The sequence below is a fragment of the Lissotriton helveticus genome, chromosome 8, assembly GCF_964261635.1.
Source record: "Lissotriton helveticus chromosome 8, aLisHel1.1, whole genome shotgun sequence".
NCBI classification, from domain to species: domain Eukaryota; kingdom Metazoa; phylum Chordata; class Amphibia; order Caudata; family Salamandridae; genus Lissotriton; species Lissotriton helveticus.
Window position 1 is genome coordinate 1,296,052,244 of NC_136069.1, and position 25,799 is coordinate 1,296,078,042.

The 25,799-nt window shown below is 41.4% G+C and overlaps 1 protein-coding gene across 2 annotated transcripts in view; it reads left to right on the forward strand.

Annotated features, from left to right (window-relative positions):
- Nucleotides 1–25,799, forward strand: part of CYBB (cytochrome b-245 beta chain) — a 113,961-nt gene that overhangs the window by 38,183 nt on the left and 49,979 nt on the right. For both annotated transcript variants that reach the window (XR_013599948.1, XM_078658259.1), the window contains exons 5-7: nucleotides 8,238–8,383; nucleotides 15,399–15,589; nucleotides 19,299–19,431. Coding sequence is in view for 1 of the 2 variants with exons in the window: in XM_078658259.1 (XP_078514385.1) it covers nucleotides 8,238–8,383; nucleotides 15,399–15,589; nucleotides 19,299–19,431 (470 nt within the window). In the remaining variant the exon portion in view is untranslated. The remainder of the gene's footprint in view (nucleotides 1–8,237; nucleotides 8,384–15,398; nucleotides 15,590–19,298; nucleotides 19,432–25,799) is intronic.

Here is a 25,799-nt window from a genome sequence, read left to right on the forward strand (position 1 = left end):
ACTTGAATTTCTCGAGAACAGACTTACTAGAATTACTGGATGCACTGCTAAAACAGTACAGAAACTGGATGCACTGCTAAAACAGTACAGAACATACCGGTCTCCTAAAGAGACACGTCATACCGTATCCACCTAAGTGAACACGTCGGACCGAATCTGTGTACCCAAACCCGTCGGACCGGGCATTAATGAACCCGTCTAGATACTTCCCCAGCAACGGTACTCACCGGGAAGCAAAACTGAAGGCCTCGGACTGGACTGGACTGCTACGACGTCTGGTTACTGCTACGCACTACGCATGCGCTTCGGGCTTCGGAAACAGGTGGGCCTCCAGATACCTCGGACCTTGCTCTCTCGGCTTGGGCTCTGGTCGGGACGACCCGCCTTCCTCACCGCCTCGTCTGGATGCCGGACCGCAGTCTCCGTCTCCTCCGTGGGCCTGAGGGAGACTTGAAGCAGAAATATCTGCACGTGCACAGTAGGGGTCCGTCACGGCTGTAGAAGGGTCAGGGGGCCTGCGTTACATCGCCGGCGCGTGGGGAAGGGGCTCGTCCCTATTCGGGCGCCATTATGTGGTAAATAAATAAATAATTACCGGTACTATTTTTCTATGCATTAAATGAAAAGGATAGCTCAATAAATAAGAGGCAAAATCCGTGGTGTCTGAGTCAAACGGGATTTAATCAGATGGCTCGAGCCTCAGGAAAAGGATGGCATGGAATAGAATGGAATGGCAGCTGCAACATCACATCAACATTATACAGTATATATAGTAAAACAGTACAATTGCATTGAATACAGTAGGCGTAACAAGTGACAAACGAAAGATAAGAACACATGGGCGTGAAAAGAAGGCGTGCACAGGGCGTGCACGGAGACACGTGATGTAGACGTCACAGAAGTGTCATAAATGGGTGGATACATGGAGGGGGCTACCTGGGCAGCTGGAACCTTTAACCTACTGGTGCGCGCAAACGGGCCATGACGTGTACCTGGGGAGAGCTGGGGGGCTCTGACTTCTGGCACTAGAAGAGGAGGCTAAAGTCTGGGATGTCAGGACGACATGTACCTATAGCATATCTGATATCTCGTGTTTGGAGAACATGTTGATAGAATCTAAAAGTCATCAGGGTAAAGGCTACTTGTCACTAAGGCTGGTGCATGCATATATTTCTTAATGTATTGCGTGTGCTATGAATCTTCTATGGACATTAATTCAGTAATTCTCTTGCATGGAGACAGAAAGGCTAGACTATAGATGAAGATGTTTATGTGGTTCGTTAGCTAGGAATGTGAAGCCGGGGAGCTGAACTGATAACTAGAGGCATAACATATTCTTGGCAGACAGGCAGGCAGGCCAGGCCGGGCACCGCGCTGCTTGGCAGGAAGTAAGCGAAGGGTCAGGGATGCGGGAGGGGCTGCATCGCTCCTCGGAGTGGTTTCAGGAGACTTGAGGCTTGAATCTGATGTCCGGGCCCTGTAAGGCCTAGAAACGGGGACAACTCGATGAATTAACGTGCACAATGTAAAGACGTTGGCAACATAGGCCTAATACTTGTTGCTTTCAGGAGGACTGGATAACTAGCATACTAACGTTGGACACAACCATGATTGCGTCTTTATTCGGTCAAGGGAGTAAATATGCATATTAATCATGCACATATAACATACGATGGGGAACACGTAGGGACACATGACAGGGCAAAATTCAATTTTCCTCAGTTCAAAAGCACACAGTGTAAGTCTCTGCAGGCAGGAATGAGGTACTCTATTTTTTCCAGGTCTAGCACTAGTCTTGCGGCTAACATTTGACCCAACTGTATTTAAATATCTTTTTATGTGAACCTATGTGCATGTTGGTTCAGTAATCAAAGCCTGGCAGAACCAGCAAGTGTAGAAAGTCCTCTTTCTGGTGAAAATCTTAATTTGGTGTGACTTTGTATGAAGGTGGAGGTAGAGGTGAGCACTTTGTCCCTCAGGATTCACTTGTGATTTGAGCAAGAGGGAGGGGCCAACGACTACTGCTAGGTTCTTCATATTGTGAGCAAGGCTAGGGATGTCGACCAACACAGGAGTCTGCTGGAAAGTTAAGTGGATTGAATTTAGTTTGCCAAAGATTAAGATTTTTGTTTTCGAGACGAAATAAAGATCTCTTATCCTCATCAATTCCTGTACATGCTTAAGGCACAAAGCAATATGTAAGTTGCTGCTACTTTCTACCCCTAAATTTATAGTGGCCTGTGTAGCATCTGCATAGGTTTGTAATGGAACCTTGAATTGTTAACATGGATAGATAAGATCCTTGGTTGCCCTGCAAGACATTCCTGCGGGATTCTGAGGTACAACATCCTAGGTATATTTGTAGTATTCAACCTTGAAGGGAATACTTAATTTATGATTGAACTAGCCCTGTAGATTTTGAGGTGAAGTAGTATGATTGCATGGTCAACAGTGACATAAGCTGCAAAGAGGGAGATTTACCAAAAAGTCACTCAAGGCAGCGCAGCTCCCCACGAGGCTGCGCTGCATTGTGCGACAAGGAGGGAGCAGGAGAGCGGCATATCTTCAGAGATATGGCTCTCTCCTCCGCTTTCCCTTGTGCCGCCGCTGATTTCAGCTGCTGTGCGCCACGCACACACCTTAGTGCTATAGTGCTAGGGTGTGTGCATGAGTGTAGCATAGGTTTTGTACAGGGAAGGTACCCTTCTTGTACAAAATACCATGCCTAGACAAGATGCAAAGCTTTTCCCACTTTCAATGCGTGCTGCACAGTGCAGCACTCATGCAAAGTCGGAAAAGGAAGGTGAACTTGCACCCTCTTTAAAAAGGCGCAGTTTTCTCACGCTAAACCCAATCTACTTTATTTAGTAAATTGAGTTTAGCATGAGAAGTCTTGGGTGGTTGCATGGGAAACCCTTGCTCCACCCTTGGCACACCACCGTGGCGGAAAGTAATGTAAAGCAGCATTACTTTTCCGTTATTTCCAGCGCTAAAAAAAATTAGCGCTGGAAAGTGAATTGGAAAAAAAATGTTGCGCCAATTTGCATCACTTTTGTGATGCAAACAGGCGCAAAATCTTCGGAAATCTCCCCCAGAGAGTTCTAGTAATATTAAGGCTGCAGGTTGGTTCTCATCAATGGCTCTCAGTGACTCCTCACAAATGTCGATGATTATCGATTCTGAGACTCTGACTGGTCTAAAAACTGACTACCCATTGTGTGATAAGAACAATTTTTGTTATGTTGTTGAAGCTGCCTTAACACCTCCTATGTGTATCTATGAGAGCAAGTGATAGTTGAGAGGGAGAGACAGTCCTATACAAGTTGGGTTTCCATAGGTGAAAGAATGATTGCTACTTTTAGTTTGTGCTTGTCAAGGACCACCGGAAGTGAGTTGTAAGTGGTACCAATAACTGAGGCTAAAATAGTAATTTGACTCTTTATCAAGCTGGCTTTGCAAGATTACCTAGGAAATTAGTAATCTTTGATGAAGATTTGCTATTTTTTTACCCTTTTAATAAATACTCCTACTGATATTGGGTAGGACATTTAGAATGGTAGTGTGTCATCAGGCTGGGCAGTCATTGTTTTCAGTTAGAGACTTTAGTAAAACTTTTTTTCAACATCTGTAGGGCTGTGAAACAATAGCCTTGGAGATCTTCCACAGGAAAGCCTGCTACATATAGTGATTTATAAAATGTGTACTCGAGTTCCCTGTCCACTGTTTCCAGGAACGTCCTCAGAGCAGTTGTGTAAATGAGGCACAGGAAGGGCAAGGCATTTGGCAATGACAACATCGTTTGCTGTGGCTATGCAGAAATCTCACATTTCCACATGTTTCCAAATGTGGAAACTACACCACTGAACCACGACTTCTTCCATAATACCAGATCACAGACTACATTCAATAAAGAGCAATTTGCTGTTTTTTTTAAATCCCAGGCGGTGAAGGAAATGTTCATGTATTTGGTTTTTAAAAACTGTAAAAAAGGCTGGTCTCTGTTTACAACCCCCACCCTTTTGACTCTACCTCAATGATTTTCGTTGTAGAATATCATGGAATTGGGTTCTCAATCTTGCTCCCATTCCAAAATAGTTTACAAACTGAGCTGTGGAGTAAATAGTAGGAAAGCATTTGGGAGAAAAAAATAGTTGCCTGGCAAAACTGCTTTATTATTATGATCAATATCATTACTGTGACAATATTATAGTACATAGAAGTATAAAAAGCAGGCATTCGGCAGCAGTGAGATGGTCAAACACTGAGAAAGATCCTGCAGCACTAACTCTAGGCAAGTCCCTGATGATATCTCTACCTATTTAATCATATACGCTGCACACCAAGGTGTTGGAAGCACTATTTAATGGTGGTTATAAACATATTCTACAACTGGAAAATTCTGAAGTACTTCCAGTTTGTTTAGAGACTGCCTTTCAATACTAAGGATCATATTTATGAAAAAGTTGTGCAGCGGAGCGTAGGAAGCCACCTTGCTGAGCTGAGTCACTGCGAAAGGGGAGGAATGTGCCGTATTTAAGGCAATATGGTGCTTTCTTGTCCTTTCCCCTGTGCTGGCACACAATGGGCTGCCTAGTGCCAATGCCAGCACCCTTGCACCATGGTGCAAGGGTGCCTGCATTGCAAGCAGGATTGTTTTTGTGCAGGAATGAGCACCCATTGAAAGAGGGGAAAACAAGGAGAAATAAAGATATTTCTGCTTGTTACGCCGCTCCTGGGGAAGAGCATCTTTTTTGGCACATTCCCAGGTTTACCTGTTCTTGTAAATGTGGGAATGTGTTAAAATCCATGGATGTTGCCTAGGAACAGCCATGCAACACCCATGGAAATGCTTCCCTGGTGCAGATTAATGCAACACAGCGATTTGCTCTGCGTTGCATTACTCGAGATTTATGATGCCACGCAGGGCCACGCAAGGTGGCCTTGCGTAGCTTTTTAAATCTCATTTTTGTATTTATGTCACTCTTGCACCATCATATCTCTCTTTTGGACAGACCACGCTGCAATTACATTTTTGGTTTCTACCCCTGCATTGCAAGCAGGATTGTTTTTGTGCAGGAAGGGGCACCTTCCTGCACAAAAACAATCCTAAGAGCCATTTCCCTTTTTCTATGTGTGCTGCAGAATGCAGTACACATAGAAAGAGGAGAACACGAGGAGAAATAAAGAAATTCCCCTTGTTATGCCATCCTGGGGAGGGGCATCTTTTTGGGCACATTCCCAGATGCACCTGTTCTAGTAATTCTGGGAATGCATCACAATCCATGGATGTTGCTTAGGAACACCCATGGAAATGCCTCCCTGGTGCAAATGAATGCAAAACAGCGATTTGCTCTGCGTTACATTACTCGAGATTTATGAAGCCACGCAGGTCCACGCAAGCAGGCCTTGCTTAGCTTCATAAATCTCATTTTGTATTTGTATCACTCTTGATTCATCATACCTCCCTTTTGGACAGACCACCCTGTGATTCAGTTTTTGTTTTCTACCCCTATAACTAACCAGAAGGATTCATGTCAGCCTGAGCAAGCAAAAATCAAGGAATGTAAAAACCATAAAAAATGTTGACTTAGACCACACCTGAAGCATTCATATGAATTGAAAGTCTGGGGCTAGACAGCGTGCAACTGTATAATCAACAATGGGTATTCTACAACCAGTAAAATAAACCACAAATTAGTAAGCATCAAAATCATGGATTTCTAGTGAACTGCTGCAATTAAAACAAAGGAGCAGTAAACATAAAAGATTATGTTCAGGTCTAAAATTGAGCCATGTGCATCTGCTTACAAAACATTATAGGATATAGAAAAAGCTATAATTGAAGAAAAAGCCAAGTCATTATTATACACAAGGATATGGTTTGCTGCTACAAACATGTAGTTTAATAGGAGCTAACAATTCCTCCAGTAAGTGAATGCCATCTGAACTAGCTTTTCAATAATACTGTGATAAGCTGATTTAAATGCCACAATTAAACAATGAGAATTGGTTTGGCTGTTAAATTAACAAATCCTAAACTGTTTAGGTCTTCTGTATTACAATTTAAAAGTTTTGACCTGGTATCACCTAAGGAAATTGAGAAATTGGTGGCCAAGTTGATGACCTCTAGCTCCAGGGATGATGTTTTCCTAATGCATTATTCAAGAAGAATATTGGATCTTTATCATAGGATATTTCTAATTTTATGAATTATTTCTGACAGTGAGGTGTCTATCCCACTCCTTCTAAGAGTGTGATATTGACACCTGTAGTACAAAGGCCCACACTAGACCCCAAGATTATAGGTCAATACATATTGTGGAAGAGGTGTGGTGCCGCGGCCAGGGCGACTGACTCCGGAATCTGGGGATCACGGTTCGATCCCCGGCTCCGGCAGCAGATTAGCCCAGCACCATGTGACTCTGGGCAATAGCTTGCTTAATCTTCCCGATGGCCCCCAGCGCCTAGAGACCCTTACGGGTGGTTGTGCGCTTTACAAATGTGGATTATTATTATTATTATTATTATATTCTTCATGTTTACCTGAAATTACGGAATTAATCAATAAAGAACAGTTTCAGATTTATGTAGAGGAGAGTCCATTTCTTTCTGACAATCATCTGGGTATCGCCCATTGAGAGGAATGGAAATGGACATCAGAGAGCACTCACTTTTTTTGCAAGATTAGGGCAATAAGGAGCTATAATTGTATTATATATTTCAGGATAATTTAATCAAGTGGACCATGGGCTGCTCTTTGGGACTGGATGAAGAGTGAGATGTGCAGCAGAGGACTAGATTTAGTCTATTCTGACAATCTGGGTCTTAAATGTTTAACTTCAGCAATTGGGATTCTTTTGCCAGTGGCTAGACGTGCAGTAATACAAATCTTCATTTTATAGCATCTCTTGTGATTGCTCTCACTGGTTTGATTGCAACCAATTGCCATTTTCTAATAATTATGCATTTGTTTGAAATGCCACTTTGAATCATTCAATAGGATTGGCTAAAATGCATAGGTACTTGCTAAAGAGTCAAAGGTATAGTAAAGATCTTGGGTTGCCCTGCAAGACATTCCTTGGGATACTGAAGTAAACCAACCCAGCTACATGTGTATGTGTAGCCTTTGACCTTGAAGGAGGTACTTAATTCATGCTTGGACTAACCCTAAAACACCCCATGAAGTCTTTGATGTGAAGTAGAACAATGGCGTGGGCAACAGTGCTATAAGCTTCTGAGAAGTCCAGTAATATTAAAGCTGCAGGTTGATTCTCATCAATGGTTTTCTTGACTCATCACATATGTTGATGAGTGTCAGTTAGGTGCATCTGATTAGTCTAACAACTGACTACACAATTGTGTGATATAGACTGCTTTAGTTGTATTGTTGCAGCTGCTTTGTAACCTCAGTTTCTAATATTGTAGTTTCGATCTATAAGTCTGAGATTGGGTAATAGTTAAAGAGGCCAATCATATCCACTTTGGGCTTCCTTTGGTATGGAAGATTAGTGCTACTTTTATTTTGTGCTTCTCAAGGACCACACCTAGCGACTTACAAATGTCAACTTGAACTTCTAAGTAATTTGGTTCAAATCCTATTGGGCCTGCAGCATGGCGCCCCATAAATTGGTAGTCGCCATCCAAAGGTATTAGTGTGCCAGAATAAATGTTGTAGAAGACTCTTGCAAGCGAGATATGATATAGTGACCACTTGTTCTCTCTGGCTTGATAAATGTTCATTAACAACTCCTGGGATATTAAGGCCCTCACAACAACAGACTCAGTAATCCTATGGGCCACCTTGCCCCTATGGAATTTCAAAACCCAGAGGTGCTGATATTTCCCGGATCAGAGTTACTAAGCGTTTGTGAGTGGGTCCTTGAAGGTGCAGGGTAGAATTGAGGAATTACCAGGGTAATTGGATATTTAAGATCTGATTTCCCAGCTAGTCCTCATTTTCCCTGAAGTTTCACACAAAGGTTCCAACTGCCCCCAGCAGCCTACATCTCCAGATACAAAAAATGTTTTTCGATGTTCCTGCGGATTTTACAGTTCATATAGGATAGTAACAGCCATTAGCAGGCTCATCAGAATTAATCAGCCTCTCATCATGAGGGACTAAGCAATCAGAAAATGCTTTGACAGCTCAGCAGGTGCAGAACATTTGGTAGGCTGCTATAGACTGTGAGTTGGGTCTTTATGTGTTTAATACTTTTCTCTATCTCTGTCATTCTCAGCTATTCACACCGTTGCACATTTATTTAATGTGGAGAGGTGTGTAGATGCCCGGGTCGAAGAAAATGGAACCATTCAAGAAGTTCTCTCGAACCTCGGAGACGGACCAAATGAAACATACCTCAACTTTGTTCGATCAAAAGTACCGGTAAGAATAAAAAACTGTCATACAATCAGTGGAAAACCCATGTGCACAATTTGGTCTTTTGGTCACTTGCTCACTCACATTCTCCCAATATTTGGATTTCACAGGGGCATCCCTCTTGTGAGTTTTACAGGAATGACCACTTTTTAAAATATAAAACAAGCATGCTCTTTGAACCATCCATCTTCTGGTGGTGGGAAGGTGAGGATAATTTTGGGAACTTAAACTGGTATCTTGGGAACTTGACCAGAAACTTCACACAGACCAACCACTTCCAAAATCTGAAGTAAGGCTATCACGTAATGGTGATTCCAAATTATAATAAAACCCATAGAAATGTGTTTTTTTTTTAAATCAGTGAATGATGGGTATTCCAGTAAGCAAGTATTGGCTTGAAGTGCAAAGGATCCACACACCATTCCTGACGTGGCCCAGACTAGCTCCATTAGGGGCATAATACATGCCATAGAATTACTCATTAAAGTTCTAGCGAAAACTGACAACGTAAATCCTACCATGATGGAGGTCCACTGGCTTCACTTGTTAACCTACATCACCTTCAAGGCCAATTGCATCTTCTACTATGCCATCAACAATGTCATCCTGCATTATGAGTCTCAGAAGCACACCATCTCCATTGGATCTCATCACGACCACAACCAGGACATGGTCAGGCTGGAGACAAAGAAGTGCACCTCAATTAAATTCAGGGGCATATTTATCAAGGGTTTTGGTTCTCCTTTGCACCACGCAAGAGGGCAAAGAGTGATGAAAAACCTATAATGAGATTTACCAGGCCACCTTACGTGACCCTGCATGGCTTGGAAAATCTGCAGTAAAGCAAGGCAGCACAAGCCTCAGTCCAAGGAGACGTTCCAAGGGTGGAGCTTGGGTGTTCAAACACACCCACCCATGGATTCTGAAGCATTCCCAGATTTACCACTACTAGTAGACCTGGCGATGCGTTAGAATGCTATGCCTTCTCAGGGGAAACGTAACGTGGAAAAATATCTTTATTTCTCCTTGTATTTTCCTCCTTCTACCTGTGCTGCATTCTGAACTTTCTAAATGGCAGAAAGTGTGAGCAGTGAATGGGAGGTAGACTGGAGTACACAGTAAGGTATATGGGACTCAAAGAGCCTCTGTGAGAATAGAGATCCTGTTCGATTGACAGCTCTCTGGTGCTGACAGAGAGCTGTGAACATGATCCTACATGCTATTGTGGCCAATGGATAGAGGCCAGATGGCCAAGTCCCAAGGTTTCATGTGAGGTGTATATAACAAGGTGTGCAGGTGCATTCTAATATACTTTGATTGTTACCTTTCTAAGACTGCATATAAGGTAACAGGCTAAATTCTGATGAGTTTGCTTTTAAGTACGAACTTCTAAGATCATTATTGAAAACAATATTATTAACAATTCTTACATCATGTAGCGAAAGCGTATTTACCACTTCCTGATTCCATATCATTATACTCCGCTGACAAGGGCTTTAACAGTTGATAATTGCCCTCTCTCCAATTTATATGCCCAAGCCGCCGGTGAGGGGCTATAATTTAGCTCAAAGCAGAAGGTTTATATTGATATTGGACTGTTCCACTGTCTGAGGGTAGAATGTTCCAAATCAGGGAGAAATGGAAGAGATACATTGAAATGTTAAAGCAGAATGCCTTATCGGTCAGTATTGACCCTCTGCCACTTTATTGTTTTTTGTGGAGCGTTAAACATTCCAATGATTTAATTAAGGATTGTAGTCCTCTGACAAGGGCTATAAAGGTTGTTAAAGTATCTGAGCTAGAGTTAAGAGGCCATAGCCGCAGATGAGGGCCTATAGCAAGAGAGAGGTCATTTAACAATCAGTAGAGCCTGAGGTAGCAGGGCATAATGCTATTAGTAATTTTCATCTCTGAGAATAGAATGTTCGAAGTAAACAGTGAGAACCAGAAAGCAAGCATTGGAATTTTGAAGCAGAAGGTCTGTGCCATCCGTTATTGGCAGATAGAGGTCCTCTACTTTAAAAGTGTCTTCAGTAGATCTCCCAATATTCCGATGTTCTAATAAGATGTAGGTGGCTATTATAATTCAGCAATGGCTGTCTAATCTGGCAGTTACATTCTTGGCTGACACTCACATTTTTTATCCTGGTTTCCCAACTTGACCAATGGCATGGCCAAGCAGGCAAGGAACCATAAGTAGCTTTAAAGAATGTTTTATTACCAACTGGAGATTTCAGAGAGAGGTCAAAAGTATTGAGTTTGATCAGGAGGCCTCAGAAAAGGAAAGGGTTTGGTAGGAGATGTGAGAGTTGTGGTGCTTTTCTTCCAAGAAAGTATTGTAAAAAATTAACCAGAATGGTGTGTTTTACAAACTCTTTTCCTAAATGTATTGATAAAATTGCACTGGATATGTAAGCAGTTCTGAAGAGGTGATGTGCAGTACCCACTTTTTTAAGATGCCCAGGAATGATGCTCAGCAATAACAACATGGATGTGTCCATCTTCCCAATTTCAAACACTAACTGCAGAGCAGCAGACAAATATTCATGAAACATTGGGCAATGTCTGACTTGATAGTATCTCTTGTCCCCTTTTGCTCATGGCCTCATGTTTTTCTCTCTGACATTGTCTCGTGCTCTTTTGTCTCACTCTTCCCAATACCACCTAACTTGTGCTGCCCTCTATTGTCAAACCTTATCACATGCTCCATTTTACACTCTCTCATGCATTCAAACTTCATGTTCTGAGGCTCTCCTGTCTCGTGATTTTGTAATGCTCGTGATTTTGTAATACTTGGGGCATGTGTGTGCGCAACATGCGTGCACAGATCAATTTCAGGGGTGCAACAGGGTGTCCTTTTGCCACCCTTGCACCCATGAAATTGTGCATGCAATCCCCCATTCATTCTTATGTAGGCCATAGGAATGAATGGGAAGGCATTCCTTAATTGCGACTCGCAATTTGCGAGTCGCAATTAAGGAATGTTTGGGAATCTCTAATTTAAAAGCGATTCCTACATGCATCGGCTTTTGCAATTCCTTAATTGCGATTGCTTAATAATCGCAATTAACCCCTTCCACGCTAATGACAAAGCCAGCTCGTCATGGGCGTTACCTGTGCTGCGCGCATGACGAGCTGGCTTTGTCATGTAAAGTGTGATTTGGAATATTTAGCGCACAGCGGGAAAACCCGCTAGCGCTGTAGTGGTTAAGGAATCACAAAAGCCTACATTGATGCATGTGCCTGTTAGTGTCTTGTAAGTATGAATAGCAGGACCCTTCTGGTCCTTGATGGACTCCGTAGGAGAATGACATCATCATTTGGGTATGTCTGAGTGTGGTTAATCAAGTTTATGATTTAGTGCTCGCAGTTGATGGATGCACTCTGAAGAATAAAGATGTGCACTAGAGAGCTCCATGTGTGCCATAGTCATGTACATGCTATCGGGCTGGGTAAGATGTCACCGCGCCCAGAAATGAGTGTCGGTGGCCCCTATTGTTAACCACCATCTCAACCACAATCTCACATTAAGCCCTGCATCAAGGCTCTCCTCTTTTATGCTGTTGCATGAGTCTTAGGCCCTGATTTAGATCTTGGTGGATGAGTTGCTCCGTCACAACAGTTACAGATATCTCGTCCACTGAAATATAAATTCCATAGGATATAATGGGATTTATATTTTGTCAAAGCATACACAAGGAGATGATGGTCGAAGGGCTGAAACTTTTCAGACACTCACCACGTGTCACAGATCTGGGATGAATCCATCATTGTTCTTTAGCTCACTTCGCCACCCCAGTTCCGACACAGCTATATGCAAATCAGTCTTGACCCTGTGCCTCATGGAAACAGTGCAGCCCGAACTGCCAAGCCATGTCTTCTCTGGACCGGAAACAAGCATCCTGGGACTGGTTTTGGGCTAACAGCCCTCATCAGCCAGGCTAACTTGAATCCAGTAGCAAAGTGAGCAAGGGACCCACATCTGGGCATACCCTGCCAAGTTAAGGTGAACAAAGCAAACACAAGGAGATGATGGACGGAGCGCTGAAAATTTTCATACACTCACCCCCAGTCACAGATCTGGGTTGTATCCATCATTGTTCTTTAGCTCACTTTCGCCACCCCATTTCAGACACAGCTGTATGCAAATTAGCCTTGACCCTGTGCCTCATGGGAACAGTCCATCCCGGACTACATTTTGTCAGACAGGATATCTGTCACCATTGTGACAAGAGTAAACCAACCACCAAAATCTAAATCAGGCCCTTAATCTCATGCTGTTTCATGTTTTCCCCTTTTTGTTGTGCCCCATACTCTCCTCCATTACTCTCTACTGATTTACAGCTTTGTTCTCTTTCAGGATGCATGTACTCTGCCATATGATATACGTTCTCAGTATTTAATGTTTTCCTGCTTCACACTCCAACTTACACCTACTTTCCTGGAGTAAACCACTCCTTCCCTGCTCTAAGAGCAGAACAGCCCCACCCGCCCCGCAAAGCTCTGCAGCAGGAACAGATACAATTATAATAACATCAAGTTATTATCATTGAATTTGTTGTTTCTTTCACTGCTTTGCAGCAGTGCGGCGATGCTCCTCTTCCTTAGCGGAGGAACCGCCACTGCCTGCGGACATCCTCAGAGCTTTTGTAGCACGGCAGAGTTGCTCTGTCCCTCCTCCTGGGCCTGGCAATGAATTCTGGGGCTTACAGTCCCCTACAGCACAACACAGCACAGTGGAGCCAAACCTTATGCTTACTCTCTTATACTCAGGTCTCATTCTCTGGTGCAGGGCTGGACTGGCCCTAGCGGGCACCGGGCGTTTCCCCGGTGGGCCACAAGGTGGAGGGCTGATTTTGGGCCCCTGGGGTGGCCGTTTTTGTTACCGGGGGCTGGCAATATCGGCCCCATGTAACAATCGACCAAAAACAGGCCTTGCAAACAGCTCGGCTGCACCCCACACCTGCCCCCAGGGGGGCCGGCCAAGCAGTTTGCCAGGGCCGATTTTGGTTCCCAGTCCGGCCCTGCTCTGGTTTCCACAGTCTATGATTTCTTCCAGAGATACTTCAAGCTGAGGAAGTTCCCTAAATGTGGTCATTAAGAGTCAGATCTTAGATTTTACTTTTCTGTGCCTGAGCGCCTGAGTAGATAACAAAAGTGTCCAAAAAAAGAGAAAGAAATGACGCGCTTTGTTCAATCATCACTTGCAAGGCACATGATTCTCTGTTACTGTGCTGTTGTGAAGCTGTGTTGAATTAATGTTTTGCGGAGTAGCGCTGTTAAGTTGGTTTTTGGGGATACTCTGGTTGGTCCTGTTTTGTTTTGATTTTACTTTGGTCTGCGTGAGTGTTTGATGACATTACTCCCATTAGTCATAGTGCAGAGCTATTGACTGGCATGCCAATAATTAATTAGTTGTCATGATGCCAGTAACAAGTAGTTATATGGAGTTACATAAATACTTTGTTTCCGCTAATCTAAAATGATGTGCAACAAAGAAAACGGAAGTTATAAAGGGTGCAGTAGATCATTGATTCTGTAGGTTGTTAACCGGGGGCACCAACTTCCCCATTTTCACACGTGTGTGAATTGTGAAAGTAGAAGAGAATGTGGCTTCAACTTATATCTGGTTCATTGCACTTACCGATTGCAAGCTGATTGCAAGCTCCTTTTGACAGGAAATAGCCCGCAGAACTTAGCAAAAAACGAGTTATATTTGTTCTCAGTTCATTTCCTCTTTTCTTCTTCCTGATGAGGGAAAAAGGGAGAATATGACCACACCCCAGGGTCACGTAGTGCTATAGGTTCCCAAAGCTGCTGAGGCAAAAATGCCAGAATGGGAAGAGGACCATCAAACAAACATACTGAAATTCCTAAAATAAAAAGCCACAGTATCAGCTATTCTGCAGACTTATGGATCGACATAAAAAAGCGTCATTTTATTTATTAAAATATTCTTCTTTCGAAATTGGTTCAGAATTTTATTGGGTTACATTTTGACTTTAGTACTGTTTCGGTACCAAATAAAAACTTAAGGCATTGCCTCCAAGTTAAGCTTGTCTGGTCTGGGCCATAGCACCCCTGGGGTTGAGGTTGGGTTAATTTAGTGACTTTGAGGTTTCACCCTGACAAGAGACATAATTATTCCTTTACTTAGATAGTCACCCACCCAACATAAAAATCCAATTTCTTACACTCCTCTATCTATAAATACCTTTATCATGCATAAAATTAGCTGGAGAATATGAACTGGACCTTGTCCCATCACCAGCAGACCAAAAAGTGAGGCGGCTGATGGAATAGTCTAGCCAGATGATGGATATCACAGTACAGGAGCCAGATCAGAAAAGGATGAAAACCTAATTATAAGAGAGGGAAACACCACAAGAGAGAAAGTTTGTTGTACTTGGCGATCCACCTCTCGTGGTTCTAGTCTAGGATGATGCTAAGAACAGTGACAAGGAATTCACATTAGTTTGCCATCATCATGTTCCTGGCAGTAGAATAGGTACATTTACGGGATGCAACGTGATGTTGTGTTTTTTGGCTAGGGACTTTTCTTCACTGTTTAAGAACCTTAGTGATAAGTGATTAAGATGCAGTGACAGTATTCTGTTAAATTGGAAAATAGAAGGGGATTTCTTTGTGGACAAAATATTACATTAGAAAAAGTTGTAAATAACCTAATTATATGACAACTGCAGCTGATTCTTATGACGTGCTAATTGATGAGTGCCATGAACATGCTAAACAAAAAATACTCATTAAACCTGCTCATTGCAATTTGTTTCTGTCATGAGATATCACTAGATCTGTTAGTGTATATTACAATGTATCATCTTCATATGCTAATGTTTAGTTTCTACTTTATATCTTTACATGCATTACTCATAATAGAATTGTAAGGCCACTTATGTAATGTTCATCAGTAGTGTCAGTTTAGGATTAACTATTGATTTGACGCGAAGCACACAACTCTACAATGATAAATGTATTTTTTATGCTTTGTTCTTTTAAACAGAATCCTATTGGAGGACTCAATGTGGCTTTCACCTTTCTGGCTGGACTCACTGGAGTGATTATTACATTGGCACTGATATTAATAATTACATCATCAACTAAAACCATTCGCAGGTCCTACTTTGAAGTCTTTTGGTATACCCATCACCTGTTTATCATCTTCTTCATCGGTCTTGTCATCCATGGAGCTGAGTACGTATTTCTTTGCATATATCACTCTTTCATTTTGAACTCGTGCTGGTGCAATTTTACTACATATACAGGGGTGCTGAGGTCATGACACATACTCTTTGACCTCTTGATGGCATGACAGGAAGTCACATAACTTGACCTTCGACCCCACCCATCTCAAACTGCTACTCCTAAAATCTTCCGAGAGGATAGAAACTATCCTAAGGAAGTTTAACTTAAGAGATAACTTAAAAATCTTGGGGCATATTATCAAGGGATTTATCTCTGCTTTTTTGGCTTTAAAAGCCAAGAAAGTGGAGATAAAATTATCTCCCTATCAGCAACAGGGTGCTAACACGCAAATTCGCATATTAGCACCCTTTTTCTCTATGCTTCCCCTTGCATCTCTAATGAGATGCAAAGGGGGCGTTCCAGAGAAAAATAATAGGAGAAATGTTGTTAAGCGACATTTCTCCTATTATCAAGGATTTCGCTAACCCTGTTAGTGATAAAAAAAGCAGCTCTAACCACGCTTAGCACTGCTTTTTTTTACACCTGGTATTTTCCTGACTTAGCCATGATATCCTATGGAAGGTGGATATCATGGCTAAGTTTGTGAGCCACTATCATCAAGCTAACGCCAAACTTCGAGAGATTATCGTTGGTTTTCCAGCGATAATCTCTCATTTGGCAGTTAGCGTGAGGATTTTTATCACATCTGAGATAAACCTTGCTAATAGCAAGTTATCTCTGCGATAATTTCCGGCGATGCTTAGCGTTAAAAAATTCATTGCTAAGCATCGTTAGCGATAAATATCGCTAATCGTTGGTAATATGCCCCCTTGTTAATAATAGGAAGGCATACGAGCTTCAGTCGGGAGTAATATGGTGCTGAAACTTGCATCCCTACTTACCCCTGCATGCTGCCTCCACGATCAGTGACTGTGCCACAACATGCCTTGCCATCAGTTATTCCATCCCGGTTTCTGCAGCAGAAGAGAGAGGACAGCTAATCTGAAATTCAAGATTCTGTAACAAATTGGTTACATGAGAATCACTATTGTACCCTCTGGAATTACCGAATAAAGCTATTGGATGCACTATAAATAGATGTCTATAGGAAACTTTCAAGTGTTTTAAAATGCATTCTACTTTTTACTCTGAGGTTCTTGCACAAACTACAGCAATTTTAACTATCATTATAAAAATGTAAAAATGGTTTTATCCATAACGCTCCTCTTATTCTCTCGATCTCCATCAATTTTAGAAACAATATCAACCTTGTTTATCAAGAGTAGATTTTCCAGAAAATTCCAAATGCCCAAGGTCACTGGATTCAGCCTACCTTCTAAGTTTTCTTAATAGAGAACATGGGGAAGGCAGAGTAACTAATTTAAGACAATATATTGTTAGTTTTGTTCTTAACAGTCAGGTGCACAGTGAGATTCATAGCAGGGAAGCATATACTTATTTTGCGGAATAATAAAATGAGATATTGATAGAAAATGTGATAAAGTGAACATCAGTTATGAGGCGAAATTCATCTTCATGCTTTAAAACTGTTATGAAGATATTGAGGATCAGAATCGTGTTCTGCTTTTGCCATTTTCAAAAAATATTTCTTCAAAGTACTCTATGTCCTGATTTAGATTTGATACAATTTGTCGGGAAACTGATGAATCTAGAGAAGATGTGTGCAATTTCTTTCCCCATAAGTATGGTGCAAGTAATTCTACCAGTGGATTCTGCACCAGATTTGCCACTACCTCCAGATTTTTTCATTATCTTCCAGTTTTATCTTAATTTGGCCTCTGTGTTATGCTTTTTGGTAACCAGAGTGATTTTGTTTCAAGCACTGCTCAAAGAATGCAAACGTTTATCACCAGCGCAAAGACACAACTGTGGGGTTTGTATAGCTCCGCACGTTGTTGTGGCCTTTCAAAACTGCTCAGATTAATTTCACACAGATTTAAGTGTTGATTGTGCATTGCTCACAATAGTCATATGAAACTAAGGATAACTGATAGCATTCTAGATTTTATAAATAGTCTCTATCACTAACTAGAGCAATCTATTGCTCAGATATTGAGATTGAAAATTAGTACGTAATCTGATTAAACAGAGAAAAAACAATAAACATTTGTGTCATTCTCTTCCACTCCCTCGTTGTATCTCTTACCTTGTTGGTTATAAAATGTAGTTTGGTAAAAAAAACAGCATCTTAAATAACCGAACAGATCCTTAGTAGTTGGATTTACTTTTATTCTTTACATTTGTTATTTTCCATTGCTTCCAATGATGTGATATATGGTAGTGACAGTAGATGCCACCTCTGTCTTTCCTTTTGACAGTGCTAGATTTGTGCTGGTGTTTGTAGGTGGTGGGCACCAGCATTAATTTTGGCTACCAGGAAATATTTTCATCGTCAGACTTTGAACCAGTGCTAGAGAGAGAATATTAGTACAAAGAGACAGTAGAAGGAAGATAAAGATGGGCAATAGCAAACAAGGCTGAGATCATGGTTGGCTAAAACTGCAAGAGTAGCATAAAGAGACAAGAAGTAAAGGGTGGTATAAGAAAAGGGTAGGAGGTAGATTCAAGGCAGGCTAGCCTGGGTATTAATAGCCAGTGAGGGGTTGCTAAGAAATACTGTGGGCCCCTCGACTTACTTTATTCATTTATTTTTTAGAAATTAAATACCTCTCTTTTTGCTCTGCCCTTGCTACCCCTAATGTGAGAGGTCATAAAGACAACAATAGTAATATAATGGAAACAGGTTTCTGCAAGACCTGCTTACTTTCTGTATTTTCCACTTCTTATTCATTCGATAGGCTCTCAGCAGCTAAATAGTATGTTGATGAGAATTAATAGTGAGGCAAAATGGCAAACCAGAGATCACATTGAAGGTTAAAAAGTAGTCGATGCTGCTTTTTCCTCCAATGGCAATTGTTGAATTAATACCGAGGTATATCCCCTGTATAATAAACAATTAATTTCACTCTTTTAGCTATGTTATAATCTAGTTTATGGGATTGCCACAAATGACACATGTATATCCTAGTAACCTATCTGAGTCTCGAACTCAGGCTGCTGTAGGCATTACAGTTGGCTGTTGGAGTAACGTTGCAATACGTTTATCGATATACGCTTGGAGTAAATACTGATTCCCATTCAACCCACCTTTCCACTATGCATTCTGAAAAAAGTACACAGAGACAAAGATGTATGTGAATCTGGGTCATGGAATTTATTCCTGGGGTAAAATAAAGTCGATACATAGTTACATAATTATATTTTCTGGTTTTAACATTAATTTGTGTAAATTGGAGTAATCCATAATCATCATCAACCTTATTTTAATATAGCTTTTCAATCTTTAAAGCACACCGAGCTCTTAATCCAAACAATCAAACCAGTATTGAGATGGGTATGAGAGGGGAATTCACACACACAGACACACACCTTCTGCATGTCTGTGACAACCAGTACAGATGTAAAAGGTAATACTTATGAAGATTGAAATGTTCTTTGCAAACCCCAAACTCCCCTTTTCTATAATGGGTGTGACTCCTAGTTAAAAGAGTCGTGTAAGTAATAGGGCTACTTACTCTGCCCTCTTAGTTAGCCCTTTGTTTGTCACTATCAATATAGTAATTTAAAAATGAGGTGATACTATTAAAGAATATGGGTATAACCAGCATGTAAAGTTAATTTCTTTAATTGTTTTCAGGCGAATTGTTCGGGGGCAGACTGATGACAGCTTGAAATATCACAGTCCTGCAAACTGTTCAGCAAACTTCACCACATGGGGACCCGAGAACCCTAAGTGTCCAACACCACAATTTTCAGGAAATCCACCTATGGTATGATATGAGTTAAATCTATTGTCTGACTCAACATGTAGCCCTACCATGTAAGCTCATTTAAAGAACTGAGTAAATATACAACTTTCACAAACCGACGTGTACAGTATGGTTGTAGAACAGTGCCACAGCTGATGACCAAGTATATCAATGCATGGGCAATGGACAGAGATGATAGCGGTTTGACAGAACCAACCTGAAAACCTCCACGGTCAGAAGCCATGCTGAACAACACTCGCATACACCAGAAGGGGGGTTCTGCTGCCTCTGCTCTGTCATAATGCTTGGTATGATTTAGCCTTATAACTAACATATGAGCTAATTGGCAGCTCTCTGGCAAGTGGTCAACCCACAGGTGGGGCTAAAGCTTTGTCTTCATCTGCTGAGCAGCAGCAAACCAGCCATATTGAGAGTTCCCCACAGATCATCCAGGGAATTTTTAATGAAGTGTCTCCGCCAACAGATTTTCAGCAAAATTGCATTGAGTTCCAAGCCACCATGTCCTGTTTGGTCAAAAACAATTTTTCATAACCAAGCCCCGAATTTTGAAAAACAAGAGGACATATACTGCTGGCATGCTGGAACTTTTCTTCAATGCATGGGGTACAATTTCAGCTTTTTGTTCTGTTCTCGGCAATCATAGCCGGTGCAGGTAAGCACGGTGGGGCAGGGCAGGACAGAAGTCGACGGAATAGGATTTATTCATTTAATTTTCCCTATACCGTCATATGTCACCTTCCATCATCCCGCCCTGGCCCCACCCCCCCACTGCACTTATCTACACTGGCCACCACTGGTTCTCGGTGTAGGGAGTGAGGACAATCACCCATCAGTGAGGAGTTTCCATAGCAAAGCCAGTTGAGGCACGGCAGTCAGAAAATAAGGACCATATTTAAAGCTAAATGGCGCAGGGCGGTACTGCAAGCAACTTAGCACTGCTGTGCTGCATCATTTAAAAAACTGCGGGGTGCACCTTATTGGCAAGAATGCAGCACACCCCCTGTGTTTTCCCTTGCGCCAATGCTAAAAAAGCTGCCTAGCGCCAGTGCAGGCACCTTGGTGCAAGGGTGCCTGCTTTGCAGGGAGGATTGTATTTGTGCTAGAAGGAACACCTTCCAGCACACAAACAATCATTAATGGCATTTTGCTCATTCTATGTGTAAAGAGCAAAAAATTAAATACAAGTATTTCTTCTCATTGCGCCACTCTAGTGCCTCCTTTTCAAAGGCTTTAGTTTTTGGCGCGGCCTCAGATTCACAGATCCTTGTAAATCTAGGGCAGTGTTAAAAAACAATGGGTGTTGCATTTATATGCCCACATCAACACCCATTGCATGCCCCTTAGCCGCAGAAAACTACTGGGAGGAGGCCTATATTTGTAAGGCAGTATCAAGCCACGCAAAGTAAATATGTAAATAAAATAAGGTAAATATGGAGCAGGGCATTGTGCCACTGGAGCGTCAGAAAAAGTGAAGCTCCGGTGGCACAATGTCCTTGTAGACATGCTCCTAACTGTTTCCCTCACATTAAGCGCCTTATTACGAGCCTGGTGGTTGTCCCTGGGACAGCCACAGTGGAGGTTCCAGGAGGACCACCAAGCCCATTGTGAACCCACCTGCCAGATTGCGACGTGAATCCAGGATGCGGCAGTTGTGGCATGCTTTGGCTGAGGATTACAGCAAGCAGTCATGCCACTGCCATAGGACTGCCTCCAAATTGGGTGTGGTATGCACCATATCGTGCATGCCACACAGTGCATGCCGGAGCATGCTCTTGTGGTGGGGGGAGCACAATATGTTCCCCTGCACCTACCCCCTTTGAGGCTGATTTGCTTGGGGGCTCTGTTGGGGCCTCTTTCCATCAAGCATTTCATGACTGGGCTACTGCTGTGGAATGCTTGGTGGAAAGGCAGGTCGTAATTCGCTCTGTGGTGCCGGCATCAGCACTGCCGTGAATCTGGCCTGCTTCCGCACCACCACTGCCGCAGGATCCTGGATTCTGGTGGCGGTTTTGTGGAGGTCCCATCGCCACCATCATAATACAGCGCTCGGGCTGCCAGGGTGGTGGTGGTTGGACCACCACCGTAAGTACGGCGTCCCAGGACCACCGTACTCGTAATAAGCCCCTAAATGATGAATGGAAACCAAAGGGGGTAGAAATGGTTATATGGAAATTTTCAGCAGCTATCCCTTTATCCCCCACCTCGTAATGAACCCCAAAGTTTTGCAACCTATACCACTGGAATTTGAATCCTGTCTTTGTCAGATATAGGAATAAAATCTAAGAGGTAATGATGGAGAGCGGTAATTTCTTCTGGTAGTTTCTCAATTCAAAACCCTCATGCTACCTCTAATTTACCGCTCAAAAGGTGTTGGGCCCTTCACACCATGTATTACCTTCAGGAGATTTTAATAAAGATGAACAGTCAAAATACAATTATTATTGTAAGCCAATAAAGAGAGTTGTTGAGTATTTTAAAGGGTTTTATTTTCTAGTCAAAAAGTTAATTTTTCTCTGACCCTTTATTCATTAGTAAAATATCAATTAGGTTACAGAATTTTGGAAAACAGGAAAAATATCAATAATACAGAACACATTACAGTCTGCATATAAGCATTACATGTAGTTATGAAAATGTGGCGCAAAATTTCAGTCACAATTCTTAAAGAGTTTCTAAGAAAAATAGTCTTGCAAAGCTAATCAATAATTAAATAGTTGGCAAAAAATCTCCCATTAAGAGAAATAAATGCATAAGACAAATACATCTTTTAGACCTAATTAATTAGTCAAAACATGAACTTAAAGTTTAGCATCTATCCTGATCCACTGCACTCTCTGTCTGTCTGTGTCTAAAGAGGAAAGCAGCCCGCCCTTCACAGGCCTCAAAGGAATGTGGCGTGAAGTGCCAAGATATGACGTGGAAGCAAGAAACCTCCCCCTGACACTCCTCGGACGCAAGCCCGCCCTTCAGCAATCTCCCGGGACGTTTCTCGTACCTAACCCATAGAAGCCAGCTGAGCTGAGAAAAAAGAAGAAGTGGAAGTGGTGGCTCCCATCCAGAGAGGACAGTATTTATACCATAATTATTGGCAGAGTACACAAAGATGTAACATTTTTCAGGAGAACCTTACGTGATTGGTCAGTCATAAAGGCATGAGGTCACACTTCCCTGACTCATTCTAAAAACCTGACTTCACTAGTGTTAACAAAAGAAGCATACATGAATAAATACATTTATAAACATTTGCAACATTTACTAGGAAAAATGTTTCAATCTAATTCATCCTTCTTCCTTCTCAGCGCAGTAGATGGATACTTTTAACTAACTGGTACATTGGCAGAATGACAAGAATGTGCAGTTCACGCTGTTCTTGTCATGAGGAAAGCTGCCACAGTCTGCGCATGCTCCCTTCTCATTAGATTGAAAGTCAAAGCCTTGATGGATTCACAGGCAGCCATGTTTTGTGTAGGCCCCAAAAATAAAACAAACACAAAGATAATATTAATTTCATGTAAATCAGTCCATTATGTGTCCCAAGTGCATTATTAATTCACACACATTATAAAAAGAGGTGTTATTAACTGAAAATGTTTATCAAAATATGCAACAAGTCAAAGTCTATTAAGACAGGAATAATACATTTAGTTTACATGGATGTGCTGGGAAGAGAGAAACACATTCTATTAAAAATCTTCAAAGGTAAAAAGGCCACTTTTTTCTCTACATTGCAAAAAAACACATGTTAATTTAATTCAGCAAAAGCATTTTCAGTCTGAAGTGAATAGGCCTCACTTTTCATGTTTTTCATGTGCCATGTTTTTAACCTGCACCAAAATGTGCGTGGCAATTTAAATGCAGCCTGTCTGAAGCACAAAAAATAAAACAATGCATGACTGCAGATGAAATCTGCTCCATCAATCCACCCTCTTGATAATTCAAATCATAATAAAATGATTTATAATTCATCACACATATTTCATTTCATAAGTGACAATTTTTTTTTTTTTTTTTTTTTTTTAAATTGCAAAAGCTGAGCATATAAGAATGTTACTTCTATTTCTAAGGCAAACACAAGTTGGTCTGTAATCAGATCATATATAGCCAAGCTCAAATGTTTTAGTGCAGAGATCTGTAAGTAGCTTCTTGGAACAGTTAGTCTTCTTTAAAATAAGTAACTAAAATAATAAAAAAGGAATTCAACAGGACAGTTTCAGCATTTCTTTACTCATTGTCATCAGCTTGTCATCAGTATGGCTCATACTTTCCATGCAAATTGGACTACTTAGGTGCTGAGAAACTCTGACAGAGCACCATCAATCCTTTGCACTTTTTCAACCAAGGCCTTTCACTCTTATTTTCACTTTGATCAGATTCAGATGTTTCACCACAACATCTCTCAGATCAAAACCGTTGCACCATCCATTATGCAGATCTTGTGTAGCAGCTGCAATCTGGTGAGAAACTGCACACTGTACATCAACCAGACCTACACAGCCATGGCTAGTGTTCTCATCAGTGTTTTCCACAAGTGCATTTGCATATGCATTTTCAAGCCACTTTAGTGTTTCTGAAACACAGTCTTTTGCAAAAGGTAACTCAGTGCTGCCATTGTGTTGCTTTATTATGCGTGACACTTCAGGCAGATAGCTACAATCCATTTCTTGTCCAATCTGTTGTTCTGCACTCATTATCTTTGAGACCACATTATGATCTGATTTCAGAGAAACTGGCAATTTATACCTGGGCATCAGTCTTTTCAATAACACATTTGTCACTTTGCAGTTGTCATTTTTCTCAAAAACAGTTCTGATACAACCCTGTTGTGCTGCTTCAAAAACATTTTCTTGAGCCTCTTTAAACTTAACTGTGAAGATTCCATAGAATGTATATGCTAACAGAACACAATTTTGTGCAACTGAATTAGCATTTCTCTCTCCCATGACAACAGTGACTCCCAATTGAGCAGATATACTGCATGTTATGGTAAGGGCAATCAATTTCGAATTTTGGGCTGGGGTAATTACTAAAAGCCATGAAGCTTTGACAACATCATGTATAAGGAGCACAGCATGTGCTGCTTTTAATGTGTCACCTTTCAAACATGGGCCATCTACAAAATGGACATTGTTGGGCTGACTCAGATGTTCATCCTTCAAGTCTGAATTTGGCTTTATGCATATTTTCATGATATTTAGACACTCATTTTCAGTTTCATCACAATCCAATCCATTTGCTGACATTTCTGTGAAGTTAGGGTCAAAGGCCATTGGGCAATACATCACAGACCCTTGAAAACATTCATCTTTTTGAATAAGCAATGAGAGAGCGCAGCCCTCCCTCTCACTGCAAATTAGTGTATTTTCTTTCAAATAAACTTTCATTCCTAGTGCTGGGGCGCGCCATTTTTTCTCTTTCAACTCTAGGAATGCTTTTGTGCAATTGTTGTCCAATGGAAGCGGATCAGACACACCTGAGTGTGTCAGCCTCAGTAAAGGCTTAGCCACTAGGGAACTGTTTATTAACCACTCTCTACAGCAGCTAACCATTCCCAAAAATGTCCTGACTTCTTTCTGAATTTGAGGTGGATTCATCTTGGAAATTATTTCCACCTTCTCTGGTGACACCTTTCTACCTCCCTTTCCAATTTTGTGTCCCAGATATTCATCTTCTTTTTGACAGTACTCCTGACTATTCTCATGCAATGGCACTGTGACATGAACTTGGCAAAAATCAATAAAAGTAAGCCATTCTTCACCACATGGAATGTGAAAAAATATATTGGCTGGATTCGGTACCACAGGACAACATGGAAAAAATATGCTTTTAATCTCCTGCACTATTCTGTTCTTTTCATTTATTTTCTGTGAACCTATGATCAGAAAGTTACACAAACTTCCAATCAGTTCCATCAAAAATCCTTTTATTGGTAAAATTCCTGCAACTGATTGTGTTCCTGAATACATGTCATCTGGTTCAAATTTTAATAAGACATGTTCAGCACATTTTATTAGCCTGGCATCCTTCTCTGTGAACTCTCTTATTTCTGTGTTTAATATTTTTTCCAAAGCAGAAGGTAATTTTTCAACTGTCTTTTCTGAAAACAATGCTACAACTGTCTCCTGATGGGCCATTTTAAAATGTACATCCTCATCAGGAATCTGAAAAATAGCATTATCTGGTGTACAGTAATCTGTGCTGCTTAATTTGCAAAATAATTGTTTTCCTGCTAGGCCTGAGTCACAGACAACAGTTTTGCAATCTTCCTCAAATGGGCCTAATTTTGGTGCACAATTTTCTAATACTTGGTTTGTAATTTCTTTCTTTAAAACTCCTGCAACTAAATCTGGACTTTCCACTGCCCTCACAAT